The sequence below is a fragment of the Aethalodelphis obliquidens genome, unplaced genomic scaffold, assembly GCF_003676395.1.
Source record: "Aethalodelphis obliquidens isolate GAN/ISIS:26980383/991018 unplaced genomic scaffold, ASM367639v1 scaffold31, whole genome shotgun sequence".
NCBI classification, from domain to species: Eukaryota; Metazoa; Chordata; class Mammalia; order Artiodactyla; family Delphinidae; genus Aethalodelphis; species Aethalodelphis obliquidens.
The window spans coordinates 8,544,324-8,572,249 of record NW_020837975.1 but is presented as its reverse complement, the minus strand read 5'-3'; the positions used below and the strand labels follow the sequence as shown (position 1 = coordinate 8,572,249).

At 48.4% G+C, this 27,926-nt stretch overlaps 1 protein-coding gene and 1 pseudogene across 1 annotated transcript; one reads left to right on the top strand and one right to left on the bottom strand.

The window, feature by feature from the left end:
* Positions 1-859: 859 nt before the first annotated feature.
* On the bottom strand, positions 860-1,559 carry LOC113630856 (60S ribosomal protein L9 pseudogene; annotated as a pseudogene).
* A 3,727-nt stretch (positions 1,560-5,286) lies between these two features.
* Positions 5,287-27,353, top strand: BNIP5 (BCL2 interacting protein 5). Its single transcript, XM_027126829.1, has 14 exons — positions 5,287-5,901; positions 13,745-14,373; positions 15,731-15,869; positions 17,331-17,388; positions 17,703-17,822; positions 18,058-18,298; positions 19,318-19,449; positions 20,029-20,031; positions 20,634-20,692; positions 21,016-21,256; positions 22,125-22,256; positions 23,152-23,216; positions 24,618-25,257; positions 26,931-27,353. Exons 1-13 carry the CDS (start codon positions 5,831-5,833, stop codon positions 24,882-24,884), a joined length of 2,157 nt encoding a protein of 718 aa, XP_026982630.1. The 5' UTR covers positions 5,287-5,830; the 3' UTR covers positions 24,885-25,257; positions 26,931-27,353.
* Positions 27,354-27,926: the final 573 nt, after the last annotated feature.

The following is a 27,926-nucleotide window of genomic DNA, read 5'->3' as shown; positions in this document are numbered from 1 at the left end:
GGGGAGATAGGAGGAGGGGCAATGTCTACCTTAGGACATAGGAAAGAGGAGTGCAGGGAATTATTCCAGCTGGCTTCACTCACACTGTTAGGCTTGGAGCAAGTTCCATGAGAGAGTTGTGGACCCCAGTCCCTCAGGTGAGACCCCACTGTGGGCTCCTCTAGACCTAACGCTGCCTGTACCCAAGTGCCAACTCTGTGCCCCAGGCTAAGTGCTCATGTGGATCGCCTCCCCAAAATTTCCCAGTGATTCTGAATGGTCAGTATCATTTATTGCTGATGAAATAAAATTTCATATTCTAAGGCAAATCAAGGAAAATTTAAACATAAATAATTTTCTCTGTCCTTTGGCTGCCTCTCTCCTCTCTGCTGTGCATTACATGTCAGCATTATGCATCGACCAAACCTCCCCACTAGCAGAAATACCTGCTCAACCATAAGGAGCAACTTTCTCCACTCCTTAAACTCTAACATTCCTTCTTAATCTTGTAAGGGGCCACCATGACCCATGACCCACTACTCGCTTTGTGTCACCTGTCAATAATATGTCACTTAATGTACAGCCCTCTGTCTCAAAACCTTATATAACTGTGCTTTGACCTCTAATGGGCAGAACAGTCCCCAGAGCTTTCTGAGTGGCTGTTCCCGGGTTATAATCCTCAATTTGGCTCAAATAAAAATTTCCATTTCTTCCCTAGACTGGTTAATTTTTTCGTTGACATTCCCATTGTACAGCTGTGAAAACTGAGGTGCAGAACAATGGGGTCCCATGGTTAATGACATGTTTTGGAGATTGACTAACAGGTTTTTTTAATCGGCCATTTAGCATTGTCCCTTAAGCATCTTAGTTTATCATTTTGTTTTGTTTTGTTTGTTTGTTTCTCAAGTCAAAAGAGCTTTTATTCATTTTTAAAATATCACAAATGAGTCTGGCCTCTTGCAGTTTCTGTAGCTGGATCACTGAGATCTTATTCTTCAGCCTGCTGAACTGTTTCTTTTTCAGAAACATAAATACCATCCCAAAATTTTCTGATATCCTTGTTTTTAACTGTTACGGCTTGCTGAATCAAAGCAGCCAAGTCTGACACAAGTTCAGTGTTGTTTCCTTCAAGAATCAACGCATCTTTCTGGGCTTGAGATACTGAACAAGCAACGCCTGGCCTCATCCGAACCCTGCGGATATATTTTTCACCCAAAAAATTCCGGATTTCAACAAGAGAAACATTCTCCTGAATAATAACGTTGATGGGGAAGTAAGCGTACACAGACCTCATCTTGCAACGGAAGCCCAGTGTAACACCCTTGATCATGCTCTGTACATGGCTACAGATAGTGCAAACAGTCACCAGTTCCTTTCTAATCCCCCACCATTTGTCAACTGGAGCCTCTTTTTCTTTCCAAGGAGACTAAGTTCTACATTGATGTGATTGAAGTCCCTCTGCAGGGTACCTCTGGGGCCCTTCACAATAACTGTGCATCCCTTCAGAGTAATGTTGACATTTTCTGGAATGTCGACAGTCTGATTGCTGAGAATGGCCTTCATTCTCACAGTAGATACAGCAAAAAGCTATTTTATCATTTTGATCATCACTTTCCAGATCTGTAAAACAACACTATCTACTTTATAAACACTCTTATGGGGTAAAAATAAATAATGCATGTAAAGGGCCTGACATGTGGTAAACATTTCACAAATGGCTGTTGTTGTCCCTACTATTTCTTAGTATGCCCACTGGGGCTAAGGAGCTGGGGCTGCAGTGCAAATGTCAAAGCCAGGCCATCGTCACAGTCGCCTGAGTCACCCACTTGCAGTGGGGACCCAGAAACAACTGAGGGAGGGGAGATTCTGGGAGCCACTGGGGAGACAGAAAAAGTCATTGAGATAGGCGAGTGTGAATGCAGACTGAGATTCATTGAGTACTTTAGGCACAAGACCTAAATACAGTTATTTTGCACAGGAACCAAAAGACTTTTTTTTGGCCATGCCACACGGCTTATGGGATCTTAGCTCCCTGACGAGGGATTGAACCCTGGGGCCCTTGGCAGTGAAAGTACTGAGTCCTAACCACTGGACTGCCAGGGAGTTCCCCCAAAAGACTATTCTGAGACTACCTTCTGGCCGGGGGACTTTGGTCCTTGGTCCTTACCTGGCTTGGGAAAGAGTGAGGTCACAGTCTTTCAGGTATGTCTCACCAAGGAGAAGGAAGGAGACATCGCCCCAGGAAACTTGGAGGGTTGGAGTCCAAACACAGATGGGGGGTGGACCTTGCATTGGTTGATTCCTGGTAGAGGGTGTGGCCCTGGGAAGGAGGGTGCTTCACACGCTTGCTGTTTGTTCCTGGGAGTCACCAAAGGCACGTGTGCTCCATTTCCATGACGCAAAGTCTCTTGCCAGGTTGTGGGCAGATTTCTGGGAATTGAGACTCCAAACATAGACAGGTGTGAGTGTCTCTTGTGAAAATTCTTCTTCTCTTAAATATGTCACTTAGAACTACTCTCCCAATGGCTCCTGAGACTGGGGCCCTCTCTTCAACCCACTCCTCTGCATTTTCACTCGAGCAAGTTTATCTTCTGTGTTGCACACTCAGGCCACACAAGAGGGTAAATAATCTTTCTAAACAAACAAATATACAGCCTCTCAGGGGGAAATAATATCCATTTTGTGACTATACCACCATTTATTTATTTACTCACCTTATTGTTCTGGGGCATTTGAGTAGTTTCAAGTTTTTGAGTTTTTGGCTATTACAAATAGTGCTGATGTAAGCAGTCTTATAAATGTTGTTTTGGGGGAGCACATGCCTGCATTTCTGTTATGCACGTATCTAAGAGTAGAGGTGCTGGGTCAGCTTTACTAGATGTTACTACTCAGTTTTCCAAAGTAGCTGTACCATGGTCCACTCCCACCACCAGCAGTACATGAGAGATCAGGTCGCCCCACATCCTCTCTGACATTTGGTATCACCAGTCTGAGAATTTACAGCTACAGCTGCACACAGGAGCATGGCTGCCTCTCACAAACATGAAATAGGGTGAAAAAGGCCAGACATAAAAGTAAACATGCCATCTAATTCCCACTTACATAAAGCCCCCAAACAAGCAAAAATAATCTAAGGTGTTAGAAGTCAGGATAGTGGGACCTATGAGAAGCAGGAGGGGGGCTTCTAGGGTACTGGTGACGTTCTGCTTCTTAATCTGGGTGCTGGTTACACTTTACTCCCTTTGTGAAAATTCATCAAGCCATATAGTCAGGATTCATTCACTTTTCTGTTTGTTATACTTAAATAAAAACTTCAAAAAAATATTCTCTCAGTCTCCTTCTCTCCCTTCCTCTGTCATCTTTCCTCATGGCACGTGGTTGGGAACTGTCCCCATCAGAGTCCACTTCATGGCCCTGTGACCTGTACAGTTGCACAGGTTCTACACTCAGAAGAACCTTTGATTGGTTTCATGCTCTGCCATCTTTGTCTTGAAATTGTTAATACTTTTTGAACAAGGGGCCTTTTGCTTGCTTGCTGAGCCTCACACATCACATAGCCACCCTGGCCATGGGCAGCTGCCAGTGTCTCTGCACAGATCCCCACGTAAGGCTTGGTCTCTGCTGGGCACTGAGGACAGGGCCAGGTTGCCGCTCTGCCTGATCAGGGAAGGTGCCAAATGTCCATTTTGGCCCCAGGATGGTTCTCCCTCCTGCGAGAACCTGGGATTGTATTTACCTGTGGATGGAATTACCGGGTCATAAGGTAGGTTCATGCATAATGCCCCTCATGGCTCTCTGTCCCTGTGCTTCCATCTGCCTTAAAAAAAAATTGTAAAATATACATAACATAAAATTGACCATCTTGGGCTTCCCTGCTGGTGCAGTGGTTGAGAGTCCGCCTGCCGATGCAGGGGACACGGGTTCGTGCCCCAGTCTGGGAAGATCCCACATGCCGCGGAGCGGCTGGGCCCGTGAGCCATGGCTGCTGAGCCTGCGTGTCCAGAGCCTGTGCTCCGCAACAGGAGAGGCCACAACAGTGAGAGGCCCATGTACCGCAAAAAAAAAAAAAAAAAATTGACCATCTTAACCATTTTCAAGTCTGTAGCCCAGTGGCATTTAAGTACATTCACATTGTTGTACAACCATCTCCACCATCTGCCTCTTGAACTTTTTCATCTCCTCAAACAGATAATTTGTACCCATGAAACAATAACTCCCATTCCCTTCCACCTGCTTTTACGATTTATTTCCTGTCTGTCTCTCTTCCCAGTTACACTGTGAACTCCGTGAGGGCCCAATGGGGCTTACTCCCCTTCAAATAAGGAGGAGCATATATGATGTACACAGGGCCTGGAGGACATGGGGAAGAAAATAGTTTTGTTAAATAAATTAAAAATATGGGATATAATTTAACCCTTGTTTGAAATCTGGGCTGATTCTTGGGCTAATAAATTCTCTAAATTCAGTGTTGAGCCAGTACCCAGCACAAAGCTGGATCCAAAACCTCTTTGCTGACAGAATGAATAAGGCATTAACTCTGCTACCAATAATAAAATATTGACTCTTTATTAAGCACTTACCAGGGGCTCAATATTCAGAAAGGACTTAGTATTTGACACTATATTTTCTTCTTTGACTTAGTATTTGACACTCAATATATTTTCTTCTTTTCTTTACGAGCATTATCACATTTGACCCTACGGTCACCCTCTAAGGTGGCCACTCAGTTTTCGAGGGAGAAACTAATTCAGAGACATTGTGTCCCCTGCCAGAGGTCACGCAGCTGACAGATGGTTCCAGTCTGGGCGACTCCAAAGCTCAGTGCTTTCAGTATTTACTTTACAATGCCTCCCTGGCTTAATTAACCAAAACAGAATTTATGACAGCTTTTTACTTTTGTTTGAATAAAACTAGTTTTTCTTTTCTGATTACAAACATGGATAAATTCGCTTTTAAAAAAAATTCAGGCACTACAGAAAGTGAAAATGTGAACTTTTAAGACTTCTTAGAATGTTCTGTCAAGACTCATGGTAACCCTACCAGGGGTAGCAGAATTTGGAAAACATGCTCCTCATCAACTCCTCCTTCTGAGTTTGTTTTTTCTTTTTCTTTTTTTTTTTTTTTGCGGTACGCGGGCCTCTCACTGTTGTGGCCTCTCCAGTTGTGGAGCACAGGCTTCGGATGCGCAGGCTCAGCGGCCATGGCTCACGGGCCCAGCCGCTCCATGGCATGTGGGATCTTCCTGGACCGGGGCACGAACCCGTGTCCCCTGCATCAGCTGGCGGACTCTCAACCACTGCGCCACCAGGGAAGCCCCCTCCTCCTGAGTTTTATCTCCAGGTCAAGGAATATATATTACATACAATGACCTTTCTTTCTAGATCATTCCCTCTTCAGAGTTCCTTGGAGAGAACCGAGGAAGGTTTGCAGGTGCTAAAACTACCTCCTCCTCCTCCTTTCCCCTGACTCGTGTTTCCCATAAGAGTTTTTCTTTTCTATTCCATGGACTGGCCTTCCTCCAGCCAGGCCTAAGTTTGTTTTCTGAGCGTTGGTTTCTCTTTGGGGGTAATAAGGAAGTTGTCAAGCAAAACTGTTTTTTCCAGGGTAGCTGAGATAAGCCTCTTATCTGTGGAGGAGCGGAGAGCAGCCCTGGGATAGGATGACGGGGCTGTAGTGGGTGGCCCCTGGATTGGCTGCCCATGAGCTCACCTCCTGGGACATATGATAAAGCATCTTCTGAATCTGGAAACAGGCAGCATATTCTCCCTTGGAGAGCTGGGACTACTACCCCTCACTGGATACAACTTACAGCAGACAGGGAGTGGTGCCTACACGTTGCTGGGAGTACCCAATGCACAGCCCCCCAGTTGGAAGTTACGGACCAAAATTGCCCTGGGACAGGAGTGACTTTCATGATCTGAGGTTGGTTGAACGATAGTCTCCCCTTTGAAGGCTGGAGTAGTGGGTAGGTATCTTGGGGTCCTGAAAGGAGGGTAGACCCTGAATCTAGTCCCAGTGCTGCTTTTAGCTTGCTAGGCTTCAGTCTCTTCATCTCTAGAAAGATAGAAAATTCAATGATATGATCTCAACCAGGTGTCATGCAAAGAGCTCTGAACTACCTTGGACACAGAAGCGCTGAACTCAAGTCCTAGTTTAGCAATCCTGAGCAGGGAACTTCACTTATCTGGGCCTCAGTTTCCTCATCTGTAGAACAGGGACAGCATTACATACCTCTCCTGCTCATTTCCCTAATGGAGGTTGTAGAGGTCAAGTTATAGGCTTTATGTGAAGGTACATAGTAAAGGGAAACTTCACATAAATGGGGGCGCTGTTATTACCTATGGCTGGATTAAGATTTTATCATTTTAAGTTTCTTGGAAGCTAGCCCAAGGACAGGGAGATCTTATGAAAAGAGTTCTGGTGGCCTGCTGCTCTGACAGGGATTTGAGAGGGGATTATAACATTGCATGGTCTGTGGTCTTGCATAGAGGACAAGACGGGGTGATAGCACAGATGTGCTGGATGGAGGGGAGCCGCGGTTGTTTTTGGAGCTCTCCAGCTTTGTGTGTGATGACCCCACTGTCCCTGCAAGTCTGCCCCACTGCTGTATCATGGGGCCTGAAGTTCCACCATTAGGGAGTTCAATCTTTTGGGTTTCGAAAGATCCTCAAAAGATGCAAATCCCCAACATTTTGGAAAACAGGTACCAGGTGACGTGTGTTTGACGGTGACAATCGGATTGGGCAGATGGTACAAGTCCAGCTCTTTACCTTGAGCTGTGGGTCGGCTCAGGCAGAGCTGACCCGCACAGGGGCACCACGTGGCTGCTCAGATATCTCTGTGATCTGAAGCTTTGTACAAAATCCCACTGGGCCCTGCTGTGGTCAGCCCGTGGCTGGAGCCCTCCGTCCCAGCCTGGCCTCACATTTTGAGGTGGACAAGGACCAGCTGGGGAGTTCCCAGAAACGGGTGCCCAGGCAGGGGATGGGTGCAGAAGCAATGTGATTTGAGGGCATCGGGTGATGGGCTGAAACAGAGAGGACTCGGGGTGAGGTGCCCTCTCCTCAGGCCGTGAGGGCCTGCTGCCAGCCGAGTCAGCTCAGTCTAAGGAGGACTGTCCTTAATTCCTGCCGGCTGACAGCGGAATGATTTGCCTTGAAGGGTGGTGAGTTCCCATTGCAGGAAGGGTTCCAACAGGGCATGCGAGTCTGCAAAGCAGTCCTACCCTACAGGAGGTGGGCTGGATACTTCTTAGGTCCCTTCCAACTCTAGGAACCTGCTAAGGACCCCACAAAGGAGAAGGAACACCTGAATTGTTCCCATCTAACACCTGGGAGCTGGGCATGGGAGCAGGATGGGTCTGGTGTTGAGGGAAGAGTTGACCACCTTGTCCCCCACTCGAGTCCTACCAGTGGAGGTTGGAGGTGTCTTCCCAGGAGCGTGTGGCCTGTGGATGGGAGGCACACCATCTCAGGAGCCCAGATGGAAGGCTTTGAGCGTGAACAGGCACTCACCCTTGGGGTTCAAAGTGTCCATGGGCTCACCTGTGTCGATGAAAAGTAAACGTGAGCTCAGGGTCAGCCCTTGACCCTCCAGCCCATTGACTGGCTTCCAGCCAAGAGTCTGTGAGCCCCGCAAAGATTGTTTACAATCTTTGCCTCTGGGACACAGATTTCAATACCTGGGCACACGTGAATGTCTGACTCCACGGGTACAGGTCACGGCAGGCACATATGTGGACGTGGGTTATCTCTGTCAGTGTGAAATAGCAGATTTGCTCACTTCTAAGTGTGTGTGTGGTTGTGTGTGTGTGTGTGTGTGTGTGTGCTTATGGGAGGTCTCTCAGCATGGGAGAAAGAATTTAGAATCCAGAGAAGTGGATTCAAGCCCCAACTCTCTCCCCTTCTAGGCTGTAGGACCCTGGTCTAGTCTCTTAATCGGCAGAACCTTAATCCCCCCACTGCCAGCCTGGCCCGTTGCCAGGGCTGTGGCCAAGTTGTATTGAGATCATGAAGATGAAGGAGGTGCTGGGTGTCATGTGGCTGGTGAGCCCATATCTGTGTATTGTATATTTTTTCCACAAACACTGAGAGCCTCCTAGGCAGTGTGGACACAGCAGAAACCAGGCAGGCTTGGGCCCTTTCTGTGGAACGTGGATTTAGACAGGAAGGGCATTCAGCAAATAAATACTCAGATAATTATTTCCTTTACACTTGGAGTAAGGGGAATTCCAAGGTGTCATGAGTCCTTGTAAGTTTACCGTATACATGAGCATGTTGCTGGGTCACATGACCGTCTTAGCCCGTTTGGGCTGCGATCACAAACTATCATAGACTGGGTGGCGTATAAACAACAGAAATTTATTTCTCACAGTTCTGGAGGCTGGAAGTCCAAGACTCAGGCACCGACAGATTCGGTGTCTGGTGAGAGCTTCCTGGTTCAAAGACCAGGTCTCTCCGTGTCCTCATGCGGTGGAAGTGGCAAGAGAGCACTTTGGGGCCTCTTTTATAAGGGCACTAATTCCTTTCATGAGGGCTCTGCTCAAATGACTTGATTATCCCGAAGGCCCCACCACCTACTACCATCACACTGGGGATTAGGTTTCAACATATGAATTTGAGAGGGACACAAACATTCTCAGTCTACAGCAATGAGTGTCTGTGGGTGTGACTCTGGCTCCACATGCACTCTCCCTCGGAGTAACCAGCTGTTTATTGAGTATCTATTGTGTGAAGTCCAGCGGGGGCCGGGGGGGGGGGCGGGGAGAAGGGGAGTGGCTAAATTCCTCTAGGAAATGGTGCCAGAGCAGTTACAAAGTAACATGACAGGTGCATGAATTAGAGAACTGTGTACAGATGAGGTCAGGGTATAATTTAGAAAATAAACCCCAAATAGTAGCATGCTTGGGAAAAATTGGCAAACTCTCCGCTCCACAGTAACTTAAGGTCAGCTCTGTGAACTTTTCTGGTGTTTTGCTGTTGTTACTTTTAAACACGTCACCGGTATACGTCATGTCTTATCAGAAGTCCTGTGATCTGCAGATCACTTGGGTATTTCTGAGCAGACTCGGACTTTGCCCTGATATCCACTTTCTGCCAAGGCAATCAGCAAGTTTACAAGAGCAGCTGGGTTTCCATGCAGCTATGGTCTGCTGCTGTCTCAGGGTTACTGTCTGGAAGCATGGACCAGACAGGGTGGGATTTCCTGACAGGCAGGCAGAACTTGGGTGAAGTCCCAGGCAAAGCAGGGGCACAAAACAAGAAAACAGAGGAAGGAAAAGAAAGACTTGCTTTGATGAATTCTAGATAGGCAGAGTTTTACAATCAGAAAGTCTGGAAAGATTTAATTTCAGCACACATAGAATTTGTGTGCATGTGTATGTATGGCGTGTGTGTGTGGGGGTAATATTAAAACACCATCTTCTCAGGCTTAGAGACTTTAAAAGTCTGAGGACACGTCTGCCCTACAGAAGATCTTCCAGGGTGTCTCCCTGGGGGAGGGTAGGTTTGCCCTCCTAGGTCAGCCACACTCTCTCAATCCTGTGCTTAGTGTTGCAAGACAGAATCTTTGGAACATTACAGAGGAGGAGCGGCCAGGGGGGTAGGAGGAGAGTGGGTCTGAGCTCTGTCACAGCCTCCCAGAGAGGAAAGAGTGGCAGGAAGAAGTAAGAGGACGAGGTATCAAACCCTGCAGCACCTTGAGGGAGGATGAGGAATGGGAAGAGGTCACTGAATTAGGGTAGGAGGCCTTGGGAGATTCTGAAGTTTCTCTTCACTGGGGAAACACTCTTGGATGGCCAAGATCACACATCACCCACACCACCTCTCCTTGCCTCTGGGCTGGGGGTTGCTCCTCCTTCACCTTCCCCTGGGCTCAGGGCACTGTTGTTCCAGGGAAGGGGTGGTCAAAACAAGGCAGTTTTCTTGAAAAAACATCACAGAAGAAAACCATTGCCAGGTGGAATTGTACTGATGCTCTGATTAGAAGTAGCAACGTGTCCTTTGAATGCAGTAGGAGGATGCTGCAACCATCAGCAATGGTGAAAACCGTTTCCATAGCAATGACAGTTTTTTAAGGAATGACTGCACCTCTTTTCTCATTAGCTGGGGAAGGATGCTGTGCCCTCATTGTGGTGGGCCCCCTCGAGCCAAGTTAGCACAGGAAGAAAAGGGGCTGGTTTGGCGGTTCTCTTACTGAACAGCTTCTCTGCCAACCTCTTCCAATTTGCCCTGATCACAGGAACATACGGAGCAAGCAAAGAGAACCCTGACACCATTCAGTGAATATTTCTTTTTCTTTTCTCCCTTCCTTTCTTCCTTCCTTCCTTTCTTTCTTCCTTCCTTTCCTTTTTTCTTTCTTTCTTTTTTCTTTCTTTCTCTCTCTCTTTCTTTCTCTCTCTCTCTCTTTCTTTCTCTCTCTCTCTCTTCCTTTCTTTCCTTTCTCTCTTTCTTTCTTTCTTTTCTTTTTCTTTTTCTTTCTTCAGCTGTGGGGCTTGTGGGATCTTACTTCCCCCACCAGGGATCAAACCTGTGCCCTTGGCTGTGAAACGTGGAGCCCTAACCACTGGACCACCAGGGAATTCCCTTAGTGAATATTTCTGGATCAGCTTACTTGGATCTTAAAATCAAATAGATCTTTGACCTAAACGTCTCTTAAGACCACGTGCTACCAAAGAGAGAAAGTAGGAACTTCCCTGGCGGTCCAGTGGTTAAGACTTCACCCTTCCACTGCAGGGGGCGTGAATTCTGCATGCCTCACAGAGCACGGCCAAAAATAATAATAATAATAAAATAAAAAATAATAAAGAGAGAGAGTAGCTATCAGGGAAATAGAGCATTACTGTCATCACCACCTACTAACACCTCCACTCCCACCCATGTGAAGAATTGAACATTCTCTTTGAGGGCACAACCTGCATCTTGTTCCCTAGCACCGAGCAAACTTCCCGGTACATAGTGGGTGCCTATTAAAGGTTTGTTGAAAGAAATTAATGAGAAGAAAGCAAAATATTTTCTTCTATGATTTCTTTTCTTATCCCACGTAACGTCACGTTTTGGAAGCACAACTGTAAGGCAGCCTCTGAGGCTTTCAAGAACATGAGTCAATTTCCAGATAAATTAGAGGTGTGTGTTGCTAAAAGTTTTCATGTAACTCAAGTGTTCCTTTAAGGAACATTAAACAACAAATAAGGCCTTCCAAATTGCCTGCTTCTTTGTTTTCTCATTTCCTCCAAGACTGTCCATGTGTGGACACTCCACAGTGCCGGTGGTACCCACTGGCCTCTAGCCATCCTCCCTACCCTTCCTCCCAAGACCCATGTTAGAAGGAAGAAAGGCATCCTTGACTGTTGCTGTCACCTTCAAATCGCTCTGTTATGTCCCTGTGCCTTTTCTTCCCTCTATTTATGTATCTTCCTCACATTCACATGGATCCCTGCACATCTGAAATCATAATTATAGGTTCTTATTTTTGCCTCTAAGTGGGACATAGTAATAGAGTACATTTTAAAGTAATGAATCAGTTGGTAAACACAGAAGATACATGATACATAATACGTAAATACTTAATACACTAAATAACAGTAAATGCGTGATGAGGCTATAATTACAGATTCGAGTAGGCAATCCATAAATCTAAACTCCATAGGAATCTCTGGGAGCTCAGGACTGAGATTCAAAACATACTTTATTTTTCTTTTAACTTCCACCAAAGGGCAAAGGGTTTCTGAGCAACTCTGGGAAAATTGGAAAGCCCCAGGTGTTTCAGATTAAAGACACACTAATCAAGTGAGCTGCCCACACCCCAGCCTACTAAAAAGCTGCCCAGGAGGAGGTGGTTCTTTTGTCTTTTCCATGGGCAGCTGCTTCATTCTAGATGGAAAACGGAAGGGCCCGGGCTGCTTTAAGATGGAACTGGTGCAAATTCATTTATTGTATGTTAACTAAACATTCTTAGGTATTGTTCAGTTTACTAAATGTTTGTTATACATTTATTCCTTTGTTTAATAAGTACATCGGTCTAGGTACTCAGGATACAAGACCTAGCAAAACAGACAAAGGGGAGGGAGAGAGGTTCAGACAATAAACCACTAAACACGGAAAGATATGATATTGCCTAACATCGGGGGGTGCAGTAAAGGGGGAGACGGTGTGCTAATGGGAGTGCAATGGGAGGGCCCCTATGGGAAGGTGACATTTGAGCAGAGCCCTGAAGGAAGTGAGGGAACAAACTGTAAGGTGGTCTAGAAAGAGGGAACAGCCAGGGTGAAGACCCAAAGTGGAGCAGGCCTGAGGGACAGCAATCAGGGCTGCATGAGGGGAGTGGAGTGAGTAAGTGAGTAAGAGGGGATGGGAGAGGTGATGGGCCCGGGTCAGTGGGGCCTTGCTGGCCATTGTAAGGACTTAGACTTTGAGCCATTGGAGACAGGAGAGTGACAGGCTCTAACTTAATTTGTAAAAGCTCCCATGGGTGCTGAGGGGAGAAGTTACTGTAAGGAGGACAAGGGTAGAGCAGGGAGATCAGTTAGGAGGTGACTGCAGTAGTCCAGGTGAGCAGAGATGGGGCCTAGACCGGATGGTGGTGGAGGAGGAGGGGAGATGTGGTTCCAGGCCAGGTGTGCTTTTTTTTTAAAATTTATTTAATTAATTAATTTATTTTTGGCTGCGTTAGGTCTTCGTTGCTGTGCATGGCCTTTCTCTAGTTGTGGCGAGCCGGGGCTGCTCTTTGTTGCAGTGCGCGGGCTTCTAATTGCAGTGGCTTCTCCTGCTGTGGAGCGTGGGCTCTGGGTGCATGGGCTTCAGTAGTTGTGGCTCGTGGGCTCTAGAGCGCAGGCTCAGTAGTTGTGGCGCACAGGCTTAGTTGCTCCGCAGCATATGGGATCTTCCTGGACCAGGGCTCGGACCTGTGTCCCCCTGCATTGGCAGACAAATTCTTAACCACTGTGCCACCAGGGAAGCCCCAGGTGTGCTTTGAAAGTAGAGCCAACAGCCTCTGCTGATGGATCAGACGTGGGGAGCAAGAGAGAGAAAGGAGTTAGGGATGACTTCAAATGTTGGACCTGAGCAATTGGAAGAACAGAATTGCCATTTACTGAGCTGTCTTGTTAAATATTCTTAACAGCCTGTGAGATAGACAGGTAGGTCTCAGACACATTTCAGATGAAGACACTGGGCCAGAAAAGCTGCAGGAGCTGCCCGCAGTCCCAAGGGGCAGGACGTGGCCTCTGGCTCCAGCTGTATTCATTTCCTATTGTTGCTGTCACAAAATACCACAAACTCTGTGGCTTTGGAATAACATGAATCAATTATCTTATGGTTCTGGAGGTCAGAAGTCCAAATTCAGGGAATTCCCTGGCCATCCGGTAGTTAGGACTCCACACTTCCACTGCAGGAGGCCGGGGCTCCATCCCTGGTTAGAGTACTAAGATCCTGCAAGCTGTGCGGTGCAGCCAAAAAAAAAGAAAGTCCAAAATCAGTCTCAATGGACTAGAATCAAGGAGTTGGCAGGGCTGTGTTCCTCCTGGAGGCTCTGGGGGACTAGCCGTGAGACCTGGGGCATGACCCCCTGTGGATCAGCTTCCTCTGGGAAATGGGACAAGGGTAGCCCTTCCTCCCAGGGATGCTGAGGCATTTAAATGAGACAACAGCTTCGAGAGCTGATAGTACTCACATTAAGGGTAGGTTGGTTGGGCACATGGGTCAGCGCTGCTAGCCCACCCGGCAGACTCCGAGGCCTCTTCTAAGGGAGTTGTCTGTTTTGGTTGCAGTGCAATGGAGCCGCCGCGGGGCCCAAGGAAGCCTCTGTCAGGGAGGAGAGCCAGGTCTCTGGACAGGCTGCAGAACCCCCAGAAGGATTCAGAGTCGCGGGACTGCTGGTGCATTTCCCGGCCCACCAGCCCCTCCAGAAGGCTGTTGCGCCGGACGGCCAGCGATGGGGCCAAATGTCCCAAGAGCCCAGCTCAGTCTGCGGAGGCTCAGCGCACCACGGCTGCAGCCCTCAGCCCAGAGGAGACCAGGAAGTTTCTCCCCAGTGAGCAGAGGCCTCCGCAGGACACCAAGAAGGACAAGGCCCAGGGTCGGGCCCAGCAGGGGTGGCTGAAGACCATGATGAACTTCGTATTTGGGACGAGCCCTGAGGAGCCCAAGGAAAAGACCAACAAGAGGGCCAAGGGGAAGGAGGGCTTCCCCGAGCCTGCAGAAACCCCCGAGACACCGGGCGAGCCAGCTCCCAGGAAGAAAGCCCACAGCAAGAAGGCCAGCCGCAAGAAACACGGTCACAAGAAACATGGTGCTGAGGAAACCAAGGGCATCCGAGATCAGGAGGCCAAAGGGCAGGAGGCCAAGATGGCTGGTGCCTCATGCTGCGAGGAGGCTGATCTGGGCCCAGCAGCTGGGGGTGAGCAGACCATGCCCGTTTCTATGGTAACCCCACAGCCACCATCCCCCACCCCAAGGGCTAGGGTGCTCTGAGCTGGCTGCTCAAACCTCTTAACAGATGGGGACTTGGAAGGTAGGGCCACTATCAGGAACGACACCACTTCTTTTTTTTTTTTTATAAGATTTAAAAAATATGTATTTTATTTATTATCGTTTATTTTTGGCTGCATTGGGTCTTCGTTGCTGCGCGAGAGCTTTCTCTAGTTGCGGCGAGCAGGGGCTACTCTTCATTGAGGTGCGAGGGCTTCTCATTGTGGTGGCTTCTCTTGTTGTGGAGCACGGGCTCTAGGTGCATGGGCTTCAGTAGTTGTGGCACGTGGGCTCTAGAGCTCAGGCTCAGTAGTTGTGGCGCACGGGCTTAGTTGCTCCGCGGCATGTGGTATCTTCCTGGACCAGGGCACGAATCTGTGTCCCCCTGCATTGGCAGGCGGATTCTTAATCACCACGCCACCAGGGAAGTCCAGCACCACTTCTCTGAGGCAGAGCAGCACCGTGGCTGAGAACTTGAGGTCAAACCCCAGTTCCACCACTCACTGGCTGTGTGACCTGAGGCTGGCGACTTTCCTCTCTGAGCCTCCATTTTTTCTTCCCCTTGATACAATGGAGATTATAACAGTTGCTATCTCGGGGGGTGGCCATGGCCCAGAGCTGACACATGGGAAGTGCTTCATAAGTGGCAAATGTTATTGTTAAGTACTCTGGTTTGAGGAGCACGGACCAGGGAGAAATAGGAAGACAGAGGGGAATCAAGGAGGGAAGCCCTACCCACCAACACTAGTCTACATGTGAGGACTGGGGGTGGGTGACAGGGAAATAGAAACAGCTTGCTTCTGGGGTGCAGGTTCTAGACTTGGCTCCATCAGGAATAAACTTGCTGTGTGACCTTGAGCAAGTTGCTGTCCCTCTCTGGAACCTTTGATTCTCGTTTGTAAAATGAAGGAGCTGTTCCCCAAGGTGCCTTCCTTTTCTGACTCTTAGCGTCCTGGAGTTGAATGTTCCACAGGCTGCTGGAGGAAGATGAAGCTTTGCCCTATAGGACTCAAAACTCACCATGTTTTTAATGGGGGAGAAGGGACACAAGGAAGATCCAAGATATTTTGGGGGTGGGGGGAAGGATGTCTGGGTAGAGGCAGCCTCTTTTCAAATGGAAATCTCGGTGGGTTTCTGATTTTTTTTGGTTAAGCCTAGAGCTGCTCCAGCAGTCCCTGTCCTGCTGTGAATTCTATGCTGTTTTATTGCGTTGATTAACAAAAGTTGGAAGAATGTCACTGACACCCACACACTGCCCCACTCACTTGGTTTCATCTTTATTACAGGAGGGGAAGTTTCTGACCTCCCCCAGTTCTCCCTCCTTGAAGGTGGAGGTGCTGGAGTCCGGAAGGTTTCTTCCCAAGCCACAGGTCGCCAGGGAGAAGAGGAGCTCGGAAAGCCTGACAGTGAGTCAGAATCTTCTTAGTGACCTCTTTGCCTGCAGCTGGGGCAGCTGTTGGCAAACGAGGTGAAGTGCTCCCGATGCCTGCTTAGACCTCTCAAAATGTGTGTGCTGATCTCACCGGTTCTGGTGCTTCTGGTCACATTTACATTAGAGTTTCACAGAAGGGAGTCTCAGGAATTAGACTGGCTGCTGGCAAATACTCCTGCCTTGTGTGTTGAGCATGGGACTTTTTTTTTTTAGTCATTTTAAACTCATAGAAGGAATATATACATATATATACATACACATATATACACATATATATTTAAATATAGAGAAGAGTGGAAAGAGTAGTTCTATGCACACTCATATACTCACAATTGTTAACAGTTGGCCATATTTGCTTCGTGTGTGTATAATTTTGTTGCTGAACCATTTTAAGTAAAATGATCCTTCAACCTTAAATCTTAAGCACATATCTGCAAGAAATAAGAACAGTCTCATACACAACCATAGTCTTGTTATTGCCCCTAATAAAAGAAATAATGCTGTATTAATCTAATTCCCTACAAAGAATGGGCATATTTTATTTTATATTTTATTTATTTATTTTTTAAATGAATTAAGTTATTTACTTATTTTTGGCTGTGTTGGGTCTTCGTTGCTGTGCGTGAGCTTCCTCTAGTTGCGGCGAGCGGGGGCTACTCTTTGTTGAGGTTTGCCGGCTTCTCGTTGCGATGGCTTCTCTTGTTGCAGAGCATGGGCTCTAGGTGCATGGGCTTCAGTAGTTGCGGCACGCGGGCTCAGTACTTGTGGCTCGCAGGTTCTAGAACACAGACTCAGTAGTTGTGGCTCACGGGCTTAGTTGCTTCGCAGCATGTGGGATCTTCCCGGACCAGGGCTCAAACCTCTGTCCCCTGCATTGGTAGGCGGATTCTTAACCACTGCACCACCAGCAAAGTCCCAAGAATGGGCATATTTTAAACGATATGAAATGGAGAAGCTATGCATCTGTCAAAGAATAGCGAAAAGGCATTTAATTGGTTATTTTGCAGGATAATTGTTTTCTCACATGAGAGGGAGTTGTCAGGTAGACTGAGTCAAAGTACAAAAGCCTAACCGGATTTAGAAATGAGAGAGAAGAGAGGGGTGAAAAAACCTGCAGATAGCCTGGGAGGAGGGAATCTTGTTTGCACCTTCTTTTGTGTAATCTGATCAGCTGGCAACTAAGCAGAGGCTCCTTTGGGCACATTGTCTTTGGGTAGGTCGACTGGAATATCAAAGAAAACCATTTATGTTGTTTGGGCTTCTCTGTAAACCCTTGGCAGTGTAGTTGGGGCACCAACGGGGCAGGCTACCTGTGTCATGCCTGCTGGAGTGCCTCTGTCCAGCTTAGTTAGGCCTGGTCTCCATCATTTCCCCTGCTGGAATTTTGTAGGTTGGATCAACATTAGCCTTGCAAAATATTTCCAAGCACAGTCTCTCATTTGATGGCCTGACAGCCTTCTGAGGGAACCGGATGGGGATTATGATCCACACTTCACAGAGGAAGAGATGAAGGCCCAGAGAGATTAAGAGACTTACCCAGGTCACACAGCTTGTCAAACCCCAAGTAGATACGCACAGATCTGCAATGTTCAAAGGAAATCATGGGGCACAAGTTGAATGCTTAAAGGACTGACTCGAAACTTCCTGCATAAAATTTCATGCTTTGGTCTAGTACCCTTCGCCTGTGGATCTTCCAAGCCTCTCTCAGAAGGACCAGCCCCTGTAATGTGGTGCTTCTCCCACACCCCACCTTCCGTGCTAAAGGAGTTGTTTTAAGAGGACCCTGAAGGCCCAAGTTGGTCTCAGAACTCCAAGACAGTCATTAGAAAGGATTCTCTGTGCATCTAGAAAGATTAACTGGGTGCATTTGTTTTCTTCCAGAGGATACCATCATCCAGAAGATAGCGGGATTTCTCAAAAAAGTGGGAGACCAGTGGGAAGAAGAGGTGAGGGGCAAACTGTCTGCACAGATGCCCAGGGGCCTGCTGCCTTCCCCTCCTCCTCCTTGCTCGAGCCCCACCTGTCCTTCTGGGCCTCAGCACTCCCCTGCTCCAGGCTCTGTCACCTCCCTTGCCTGGGGCCGCCCTGAAGCCCTTGGTTGCCCCTCAGTTGCTTCTTGGGGAGCTTTCCCCTCTCCTCAAGGTCAGGGGCTTGACCCAGTTTCTCTCATCTCCCCCACAGCAGCATCAAGCCTCTCAGCCAGAGGTGGCTCCTCAAAACCCAGCACCAGGCTTCAGGAAGAAACCCCAAGAGAGAAAGTCTAGCCTCAAGAAAGCCTTTTCTCATAAGAAACATGGTTTTGAGGAGCCCAAGAGAGCACAGGCTGCAGATGTTTCCAGCCCAGAGTCCCGGCCGCCCAAGAGGCCCAGCTTTCTGCCCCTGTGTGTTGGTGGCCATCGACCCTCCAGCTCCAGCAGCCCAGGTGAGCAGGCTCACAGTTACCACGGCAACACTGCAGCTGCCTACTGCGCTGGAACCTTCCCCAAGGTTTGCATTGGCCATTTTCAGAGCTGCCATCCCAGTTCTGACTTTTGCTCTGCCCTAAGCAGTGTGGGGAGGGCAAAAGGGATACCTCCACGCACGAAGCCTCGCTGTCTAGGCAACCCAGCTAAGCCCCTGGTGGAAATTGTGTTCAGAGATTTCCCCCAACTATCCTCTTCTCTCCGTAGCCTCAGCTTCTGCACCTTGGCAGGGGGTAGCATGTGCAGGAAGGAACTGGAGCCTGGGAGGCAGGAGACCTGGGTTCTGGGCTCCATCTCTGTGCCTCAATCTCCTTGCCTGTAAAATGAGACACTTCCCTGCTGTGTATCTATATGCAGTCAGTTCTCATTTTATGAATTACATCTTATTATCCTCATTTCACAGACGAGGGAACTGAGGCTTAGGGAGGTAAAAGAATGTGTTTGTGGTCACATGGCCCATCAGTGATGGAGCCAGAGCTACAGGGAGAAAGGGTCAGCCTGGGTGTCAGGGAGGAACAGCCCAGCAGGTCATCTTGGCCAGAAGAATGTATACTTTAAAAAGGAGAAGGCAATGTTTAACACCAAAGAGTGGATCCCCAGTGGTGGGATTTCAGGCCGCAAGGGGAGATATTTTCATGTAGGGGGATCCTGGCTGTGATGAGTTTAATTCGCGCCAGGGCATCAGGCATTTACTCTCCAATTCATGGATCAAGTCAAGATGGTGGAGGGATGAGGTCTCCAGGGGAGGGAGGAGAGGGGAGCAAAGCCCAGGAAAGGCAGCTGTATGGAAGTGCAAAGGGATGAGGGAGCTTGGTCTTCAGTACATCAGAGCCACGGCCCTGCCCAGCAGCTCCCCGCCACCCCAGCAAGGCCTTTGCGTGCACTAGCCACAGAGTGCACTCTGGAGTCTCTGCTGACTTCTGTGCATTAGTTAACACCCTCAGACTGATGAAACTCACTCACCATTTCCTCTTCTCAGGTGTGGAAAAACCTGAAGTCCAAGAGACTCTGTCTACAGATGGTGGGGATCCAAGTCCCTTCGAGCTTTCCAACCCAGCAGGAAGCCGGGGACCCGAAGAGGACCTGCAGCTGGACAGAGCCTCGGAATTCAGTCAGTACCCCCTCTCCTTTTCTCAGAGGCCCCTTGGAAGATGTCTGGTCTGACCCCTCTACTTGCAGAAGAGAAACTGAACCAGAGAGAGGCAGTGACCTGTCCTTACCTGCCTCTGAGTGAAGCAGGCTGGGGAGGCAGCTCAGGGTCCAGAGCACAGGCCCCGAGCCAGGCTGCTGTTACTCTGTCTGAGTCTCAGCTGTAAAACCACAACAGTGATAACATCCTCCTTGGTGAGGCCAACATAAGGCGATACAAGGAAAGCATCAGCCCATGGCAAGGGCTCGATAGATGGTACGATCTTTGGGCCTGGATTCAAATTTGGGCTCTGACCTCTCCAGCTTTGTGATCTTGGACAAGCTACTTCATCTCTGGTCTCAGTTTCCTCATCTGTAAAATGGGGATAATAATAGTACCTACTCTCTAGAGTCGTTGGAGGCTCTATATGAATTAATGATGATAATGCATTTAGAGCAGTGCCCATGAGCAGCTAATAAGTTGTCAGCTGCCATTTGCTGTGACTATTAGTGTTGTTGTCATGTAGCCCAGCTTGAGAGCATAGCCTCAGGAGAAGTGAAGAGGGTAGGAAAGGGTGTAGGGGCCTTAGGAGAGAAGCTGAACCAGTGGTAGCTGCCATAACTATTATTATTATTTTATCATTGGCAGAGCCGAGCCTAAGATCATATAATCACTGTCAGTTCTGTGTGTCTGAAGATCTGCTTCCCCTACCTCCCCCATTCTGCCTTGTTTGCTTTTCACAGAAAATGTGCCTTGAAGGAGAATTGAGAAGGGCCCTTGTTCTACCTAGAAGAGGAGGAAAGAGCAGGGTGAGAGGACTTGTGGGGGCCAGGCCTTTCCTTATGGTCTTGAGACACCTTCTCCTGGAGGCAGGGGCCTCGGCTGTTTCCTGCACCTAACAAGGCACATCTAGGCCCTTCCTCAGTGGTAAATGAATAAGTGAATGTGTTCCCGTGAAGCCAGCTCTGCCCGCAGGTTACCTCTGAGGAATCTGTGGTCCCCATGGGTTGGGCCTGAGACAACCTTAAAGGCAAGCTCATTAGCACCCCACCCTGGAGACCTGTGAGAATCCTCCAGGGAGCCATTGGGCCTTAGGAAATGAAGACTGACCATAGAAAGGCTTTTCTCAACACTCAAGGGTGAGCAACCGCTTTGTTCTTTTTTAGAATTTATCCAGGAGATCATGGACCTACTCCAAGATGCAGAGGAGCAGGGGGGAGACAAGGTGAGGAAGACATTCCCCATGTAGACACTGACCCTCACTAGGGACACCCCTACCCCTACCTGGCACAATAACTTCCCTGCCCCTCCCCCAATTCTACATCTTGCCAGAGCCTGGCTCCAGTCTCTCCTTCCCAGAGCCTCCTCTGACCGCTGCAGGCTGTACTTGTTTCCCCAGCTCTGAGCACCAATCACCCTTCTCCCCCGGCCACACCCCCTGGTCCATAGTGGGTCTGTTTGTTTCAGGTGATGGTCTCTTTCTTCCACTCACTTGTAACCTCCTCAAAGTAAGGGACCCTGACTCAGTTTCTCTTATCTCCCCCACAGCAACTTCAAGTCCAGGAGGCACAAGTGGCTGTAGGAAACCTGGCCCCAACCTCCAGGAAGAAATCACAAGAGAAAAAGTCCAGTTTCAGAAAAGCCTTTTCTCATAAGAAACATGGCTTGAAGGAGCCCAAGAGAGGGGCTGCTGCAGGTGCTGCCAGTCCAGAGTCCCGACCGTCAAAGAGGCCCAGCTTTCTGCCCCTGTGTGTTGGTGGCCATCGACACTCTATCTCCAGCAACCCTGGTGAGCGGGCCTGGGGTTGCCATGGTAACAGAGGCTGCCTCTGGCCCCTAGGCTTCTCCAGGGTAGGGTCGGCCAGCTGCTTGGTGTCCTGTGCAGTCTTGACTTTCACTCTCTGCTCTGAGCTGAGTGGGGAGGTGTGGGAGGGCTGTGGAGAGGAGAAAGGGGTCGGTTGCTGCCAGGACCCACCCCTATGACACACACCTTCCCTCCCCCCCGACCATAAACACCTAAAAACAAATGTGGTATGAGAGCAGTGCATCTGTTCCTCAGATACATGCGTCAGAATCACCTGGAAAGCTCATAGAAAAACAGAAACCCAGGTTAGATGAAGTAGGATATGGCCTGGGCTTCCGTTTTTTCACTACACCGAACTATGAGGACCACTGGTGTACAACAAATTCTCCTGACGTTTATGGAGTGCCCGCTGCCTGCCACGTTCACACATATTATCTCATTTAACACCCCCACTCACAACCCTGTGAGGTCAGTCCTGTTACTCCCATTTGACAGATGGAGAAAGTGAGGTTCAGACAGGCTAAGTGACTTGGCAAAGGCTCGCAGAGTTAAAGGGGAAGTGGGCTCACTGGGTGGGACCTGTTGGTAGGCCTGCTTGTTTTCCTCCCAGACCATGAGGAGGCAAAGGGGGTGGTTGGAAGAAAGAATGAGATTTCTGGAGGCGCAAAAAGCACTGTGAACTCCTCTGAGGCAGGTCCAGTGGGGCTGGGGGTTCCCAAGGAGGCTGGGAAACCAGGACCCTTCTCGAGCCAGAGCCTTTGGACAGCTTCTTGTCAGAACCTGGGTTCAGCAATGTGCTGGTGGATTTGAGACAGGTGCAAACACACTCACACCAACTCCTCTTTGCCCTCAGATCCGGAGGATGTGGAGTTCCAGGAGTCCTCGCCTGCAGAAGGGGGGCCAGTTGGATCCTCAGAAGCACCCTCCCAGGCCAGAAGCCACAAGCCAGAAGCAGGACCTCAGCCACATGGAGCAAATGAATCTAGTTCGTGCCACCCTGCTCTCTCCTGGGACAGCTTCCCTGGGGCTTCCCTTTTGCATGGATTTCACAGCCTGAATCCTAGTAGCGAACTGGGAAGACAGCTTACAAGTACCCCAGGAGGCTCTAGAAGGGCAGAGAGGAGACAGGGTTGGCCTTTGAACAGGCGCTGGTGGGGCAGAGTTGCAGGTGGACAACCTTCTTCAGGTAGAGAATACCTGTCCATTCTGTGGGATGTAATTTCACCCCCACCACATGCCACTGCTTTGCCTGAATGTTTCATATAGAATTCCTGTCTTGCTCTGGGTCTCATAACCAGTGGCGCACTGGCAAACGAACTCTGGGTAAGGGCAGGGGGATTGGGGGAAGCCCTGATTTGTAGCATTCGCAGATTTCTGTGGTATAAAATTCCCACCACGGCCAGTTTCAAGCTGCTGACAGTTTATAACAACAGGTCCACAAATGTCCTGAGTATTTACAATTAACTCTCGGTGCAAGCAGGAGTTTGCTTGCTTTTTATAGCCCAGGCTGATGGTACATTCCCGTTGCATCAGCAGCCATGGCATTTGCCCTCCCTACATTCTGAGGAGTTGTTCCTGGCCCCAGCTCCCATTCCTGACTACTCTGTAGCCTGGATAAGGTCTCAGTTTCCCCATCTGTCAGAATGGAGCTGAATGTGGTGACAGGTGAGGCTCCGCAGGCCGAATTGCCTTCTATTTCTATACAGCTAACCAAAACAAAGCTCACATGCTCCAGCCCTAGTTTAGGGGAAGATTTTTCTTTGCCCTTCATATCTAATCTGTGTACTGTGTTTTAGAGACAAAATACTTCTGCAATCGATGGATGGGTTATTACACAACAACATGTCAATAATCCCTCAATCCTTCTTTATTTTCCTTAGAGGAGCTGATCATCCAGAAGCTGGTGGCCCTTCTCCAAGAAGTGGATGGCCAGTTGGGGGAGCAGGTGAGGATTGCTCAGTCTCCACAAGGACTGGACCCAAGTTCAGTCCCCATCTTTGCATCTGGGTGACCGTGGTAGGCCCCTTAACCTCTATGAGCCTCTGTTTTCTCTTTTGCAAAATGGGGAATAAATACCTACTTGCCAAGGTTAGTGCATCTATAGAAAATGCCAGACACATAGCAGATGAGATCAATGTTAACTTAAAAATAATATAAACCTATGTGGCTCCCCCTGCCAGCCGGGACCTCCCCCAGTCCAAATCCTCCTTGAAGTTCAGTTCATGAGCCACCTCCCGGGAAACCTCCTTCCCTGAGTCCCGCTGATCTCGTCCTCTGCTATCTGCCGTTCACTCTGTTTTGGCATGCACTTCAGTAATTATAAGGTCTCCAATTCTTTCAAACTTTTATTAGAGTTTCTTCCCTTGCTAGGTAGAGTGTAACATAAGGTTCCCTGCCTTTGAAAACCTCACAGACCTCTTGGAGAGACAAACGCAGATCACATATGAAGAGGAGTTACGTGTGAGCACAAGTCAGAGATGAGTCATCAGTGTAGCTGACCTTGTTAGAGCCTCTCCTTACCACCACAGAGCACCTGGCCCAGCTCCCAACTGCCAGTACCTGCATCCCTTTGCCTGAGGACTGGCCCCCAGAGCCATTTACCACCCACAGGTTAGGCCAGAATGAGCACTCTCCACCTCCCCAGGAGCAGCCCTCAACCACTGGCTGATGCGAGCTGGTGTACACATACCCCAGCTCCCTTATCCTTTGGAGGGATAACTCTGTGGTGTGTGTTCTTCGAGGGTTCCCAGAGTGCCCCGAGGGGCTCAGGCTCAGCTGCCAGCCTGAGTGGGATGCCTTCCCATTCTTGCCCCAGGTCTCCATTCCCCCATCTGTGTTTGCCAGGATCACTTACCACATAAGTGAGCCGCGTCCGAGTCCCGGTCTCAGGATCTGCCTCTGGGGGGAACTCAACTTAAGACATTTAGGTATTAAGAGGAGGAGGCTTAGGGTGGGAACTAAAATTCATCCAACATCCACTTTGCATAAAACATTAAACTATCTCACTTCATCTCCTCCCCCCAACGACAGTGTTGGGGAGGCACATATTATTACCCCCATTTTACACATGAGCGGTCACACAGCTAGTAAAGGCTATTTAAGCATCTGTTATCTGAATCTAAAGACCTACATTTTTTTTTTCCCCCACTTTGTTCTGCTGGTACAGTTGTACCTTGCAGAACAGATTCTGAGAGGCTGGGGATGGTAGATGAATTTAACAAGGGGTGCTTGTCCCAGGGACAATGAGGCACCCAGCCTGGCTGCATCCAGTTGGGGGAGGGAGAGGCTGTGGGGAGGGGGCTCCCTGCTGGCAACACTGACGACCTGCCTTCATTTCTGCTTCCAGTTCAGGCAACACCCCAGCTTTAAGAAGTTTTTCTACAAGCTCCCAGACTCTTCCCTCAGAAAGCTCGTAGCCACCCTGCGCCCCCAGGAGGCCCACTCCACGGAGCCCAAGAGACCCTACCCGTTTGTCTTTGGCTTGGCTAACAAACGTGCTGGCAGCAATCACCAAGCCGTCCTCAGCCTCACGGGCCTACACTACAGGCGACCGAGTTTTAGCCAGTTCCCATACAGGGAGGACCAGCAGGTGAGAAAGGGCAATATGGCATGAGGGGCCACAGACTCACAATCACAAGGATCTGCCTACAGCCCTCTCCCCTCCCCTGCTTACTTCAGGACTTCTGGGATCCAGCTCAAATGCCACCACCTTGTCAAGGCCTTCTGAGACAATTCTACGCCACAGCAGCCTCTTTCTTTTCCAAACCCCGCCCCCTTTGCCTGCTCATTAGCTAATCAGCATCTTCTTTATTTGGTCTCCCACTGGATGTGTATTTTCACACTTCTTGACATCAGTGTGGGATATTGGACCAGCTACTATCTTAGCTGCCCTCTTATGATTCCATGGGTTGTGCTGCTTGGCTTTCCAGTTGAGACTGTCGTAAAATTTAGAGAACAACGTAAAGTAAGATTACATATCAAATAAGGTAGGTGAGAAGGATCCCTGGGGCTGTTTGGTTCTGGAAGGCTTCCTGGAGGCCATTCTTCACTGACCTTGCCTTGATTGATTAATTAAGAATAGCCTCTTTTTTGAATTATGGTTTTCTCAGGGTATACGCCCAGTAGGGCAGGACAGGTGTAAAGACGCAGATGTAGAGAATGGACTTGAGGACATGGGGAGGGGGGAGGGTAAGCTGGGACAAGTGAGAGAGTGGCATGGACATACATACACTACCAAACGTAAAATAGATAGCTAGTGGGAAGCAGCATAGCACAGGGAGATGAGCTCGGTGCTTTGTGACCACCTGGAGGGGTGGGATAGGGAGAGTGGGAGGGAGGCACAAGAGGGAGGGGATATGGGGATATATGTATACATATAACTGATTCACTTTGTGATACAGCAGAAACTAACACAACATTGCAAAGCAATTATACTCCAATAAAGATGTTAAAAAAAAAAAAGAATAGCCTCTCCACTGCCATCACTCAGCCTTTTTTTTTTGGCATAAGGGGATCTTAGCTCCTCGACCAGGGATCGAACCTATGCCCCCTGCAGTGGAAGCTTGGAGTCCTAACCACTGGACCGCCAGGGGATTCCCCATCACTCACTCTTTTGACTGGTTTCATGCTTTTCCTAATAATCCCCCCTTCCCTGAGGCTGTAGGATGGTTCCTGTAGAGATAAAACTTAACGCATTTTTTTTAATCTGAATTTTCTGTTGGACTCTAATAGAGATCTCCCTACTCTTTTCAAATTCTCTTAAGATGACCTGCTTACAAACATTTGACCAGATCTATAGTGCAGAAACCACTGAATGAAGTTGTGATTTTAAAGGAATGAAATGTCCTATTGGTGTTGGACACATAGGACCAGAACTTCTATATCCAAATTGTCCCCTGGGAAACCAGACCTTTACTGCAATGATGTCACCATCATTCGAACCCTTTGTCTTCTCCTCCTGGAATTACCTTTAGAAGCCATGTGATAAGGCTCTCAAGAAAGCTGGTCTTATTTCATGATACTTGTACCTCATCATTCGAATGGTTTTCCTAGTGGAAACTCCTCGTGACCTTAGACCTCTCTTTTCTCAGACTCACTGTCTTCTCCTGGAGAATAGGGATCATTTGCCCTCTAAACTGGGTTAGGTAATAGCTGATGGAGTGATCTGAGTTCTTTGTGAAAGATATTATAGAAACATCAATTCTGACATCCTCAGTAGCCCTAACTCCATCTTCTGGTTTTACTAGCCATTCATTCATTTATTTATTCAACCAGTAGACATTCAGAGCTTCCTATGAGCCTAACTGTGCAAGATGCTATGAGAGCCTGTGGAAGGTTCTGCTAGTGGAAAAGGATAGAATGTTTACTGATGACAAAATTAAATATCAATTAAATGCCAAATTAGCACTAACTGAGGTCAATAAAGTAAGTTGGTTCCAGGAGCCTTCCAGGAAGTAGCAGGCATTGATTTTGACCGTTGAGGATGGAGAAGCTATAGATGGGGAGAAAGGACCAGTAGGACACTGCAGGCAGGAGATACTGTGTGAGCAAAGACCCAGAGGTGGGAGCTAGTGGGTTAATGAGAAGTCTGTTGTTATCAGCGTGGGACCCATACATAATTGGGCTATGGCTAAGACCTGTGTTCTTTTTCTCCTCCCAGAATGACACAAATCCTCAGAGCCAGAGTCCAGATTGAAAGCTATGCTTTGCACTCAAGTTCCCTGAATTATCCAAACATCGGCGGCTTTAGCCAGAAGACCCTGAAGATGTCCCAATCCAGTGCTTCACAGACATGACTGAAGACAAGAGTGGGCAGCCATTCTGCATCCTTGCACCGTTGTGAGCTTATCTCAGTGGAGAATGCAGAAATGTTCCTCCACAAAGCTGGAGGCAGAGGCCATGGGGGGAAATAGCACTGGACTGGGAGTTAGGAGACCAGGACTCCCCCTGCTCACCTGCCCCAAACTTGCTGCAAGACCCTGTCCACCACCTTATCTTTGATAAAGGTGGCAGGAATGTACAGTGGAGAAAGGACAGCCTCTTCAATAAGTGGTGCTGGGAAAACTGGACAGGTACATGTAAAAGTATGAGATTAGATCACTCCCTAACACCATACACAAAAATAAGCTCAAAATGGATTAAAGACCTAAATGTAAGGCCAGAAACTATCAAACTCGTAGAGGAAAACATAGGCAGAACACTCTATGACATAAATCACAGCAAGATCCTCTCTGACCCACCTCCTAGAGTAATGGAAATAAAAACAAAAATAAACAAATGGGACCTAATGAAACTTCAAAGCTTTTGCACAGCAAAGGAAACCATAAACAAGACCAAAAGACAGCCCTCAGAATGGGAGAAAATATTTGCAAATGAAGCAACCGACAAAGGATTAATCTCCAAAATTTACAAGCAGCTCATGCAGCTCAATAACAAAAAACCAAACAACCCAATCCAAAAATGGGCAGAAGACCTAAATAGACATTTCTCCAAAGAAGATATACAGACTGCCAACAAACACATGAAAGAATGCTCAACATCATTAATCATTAGGGAAATGCAAATCAAAACTACAATGAGATATCATCTCACACCAGTCAGAATGGCCATCATCAAAAAATCTAGAAACAATAAATGCTGGAGAGGGTGTGGAGAA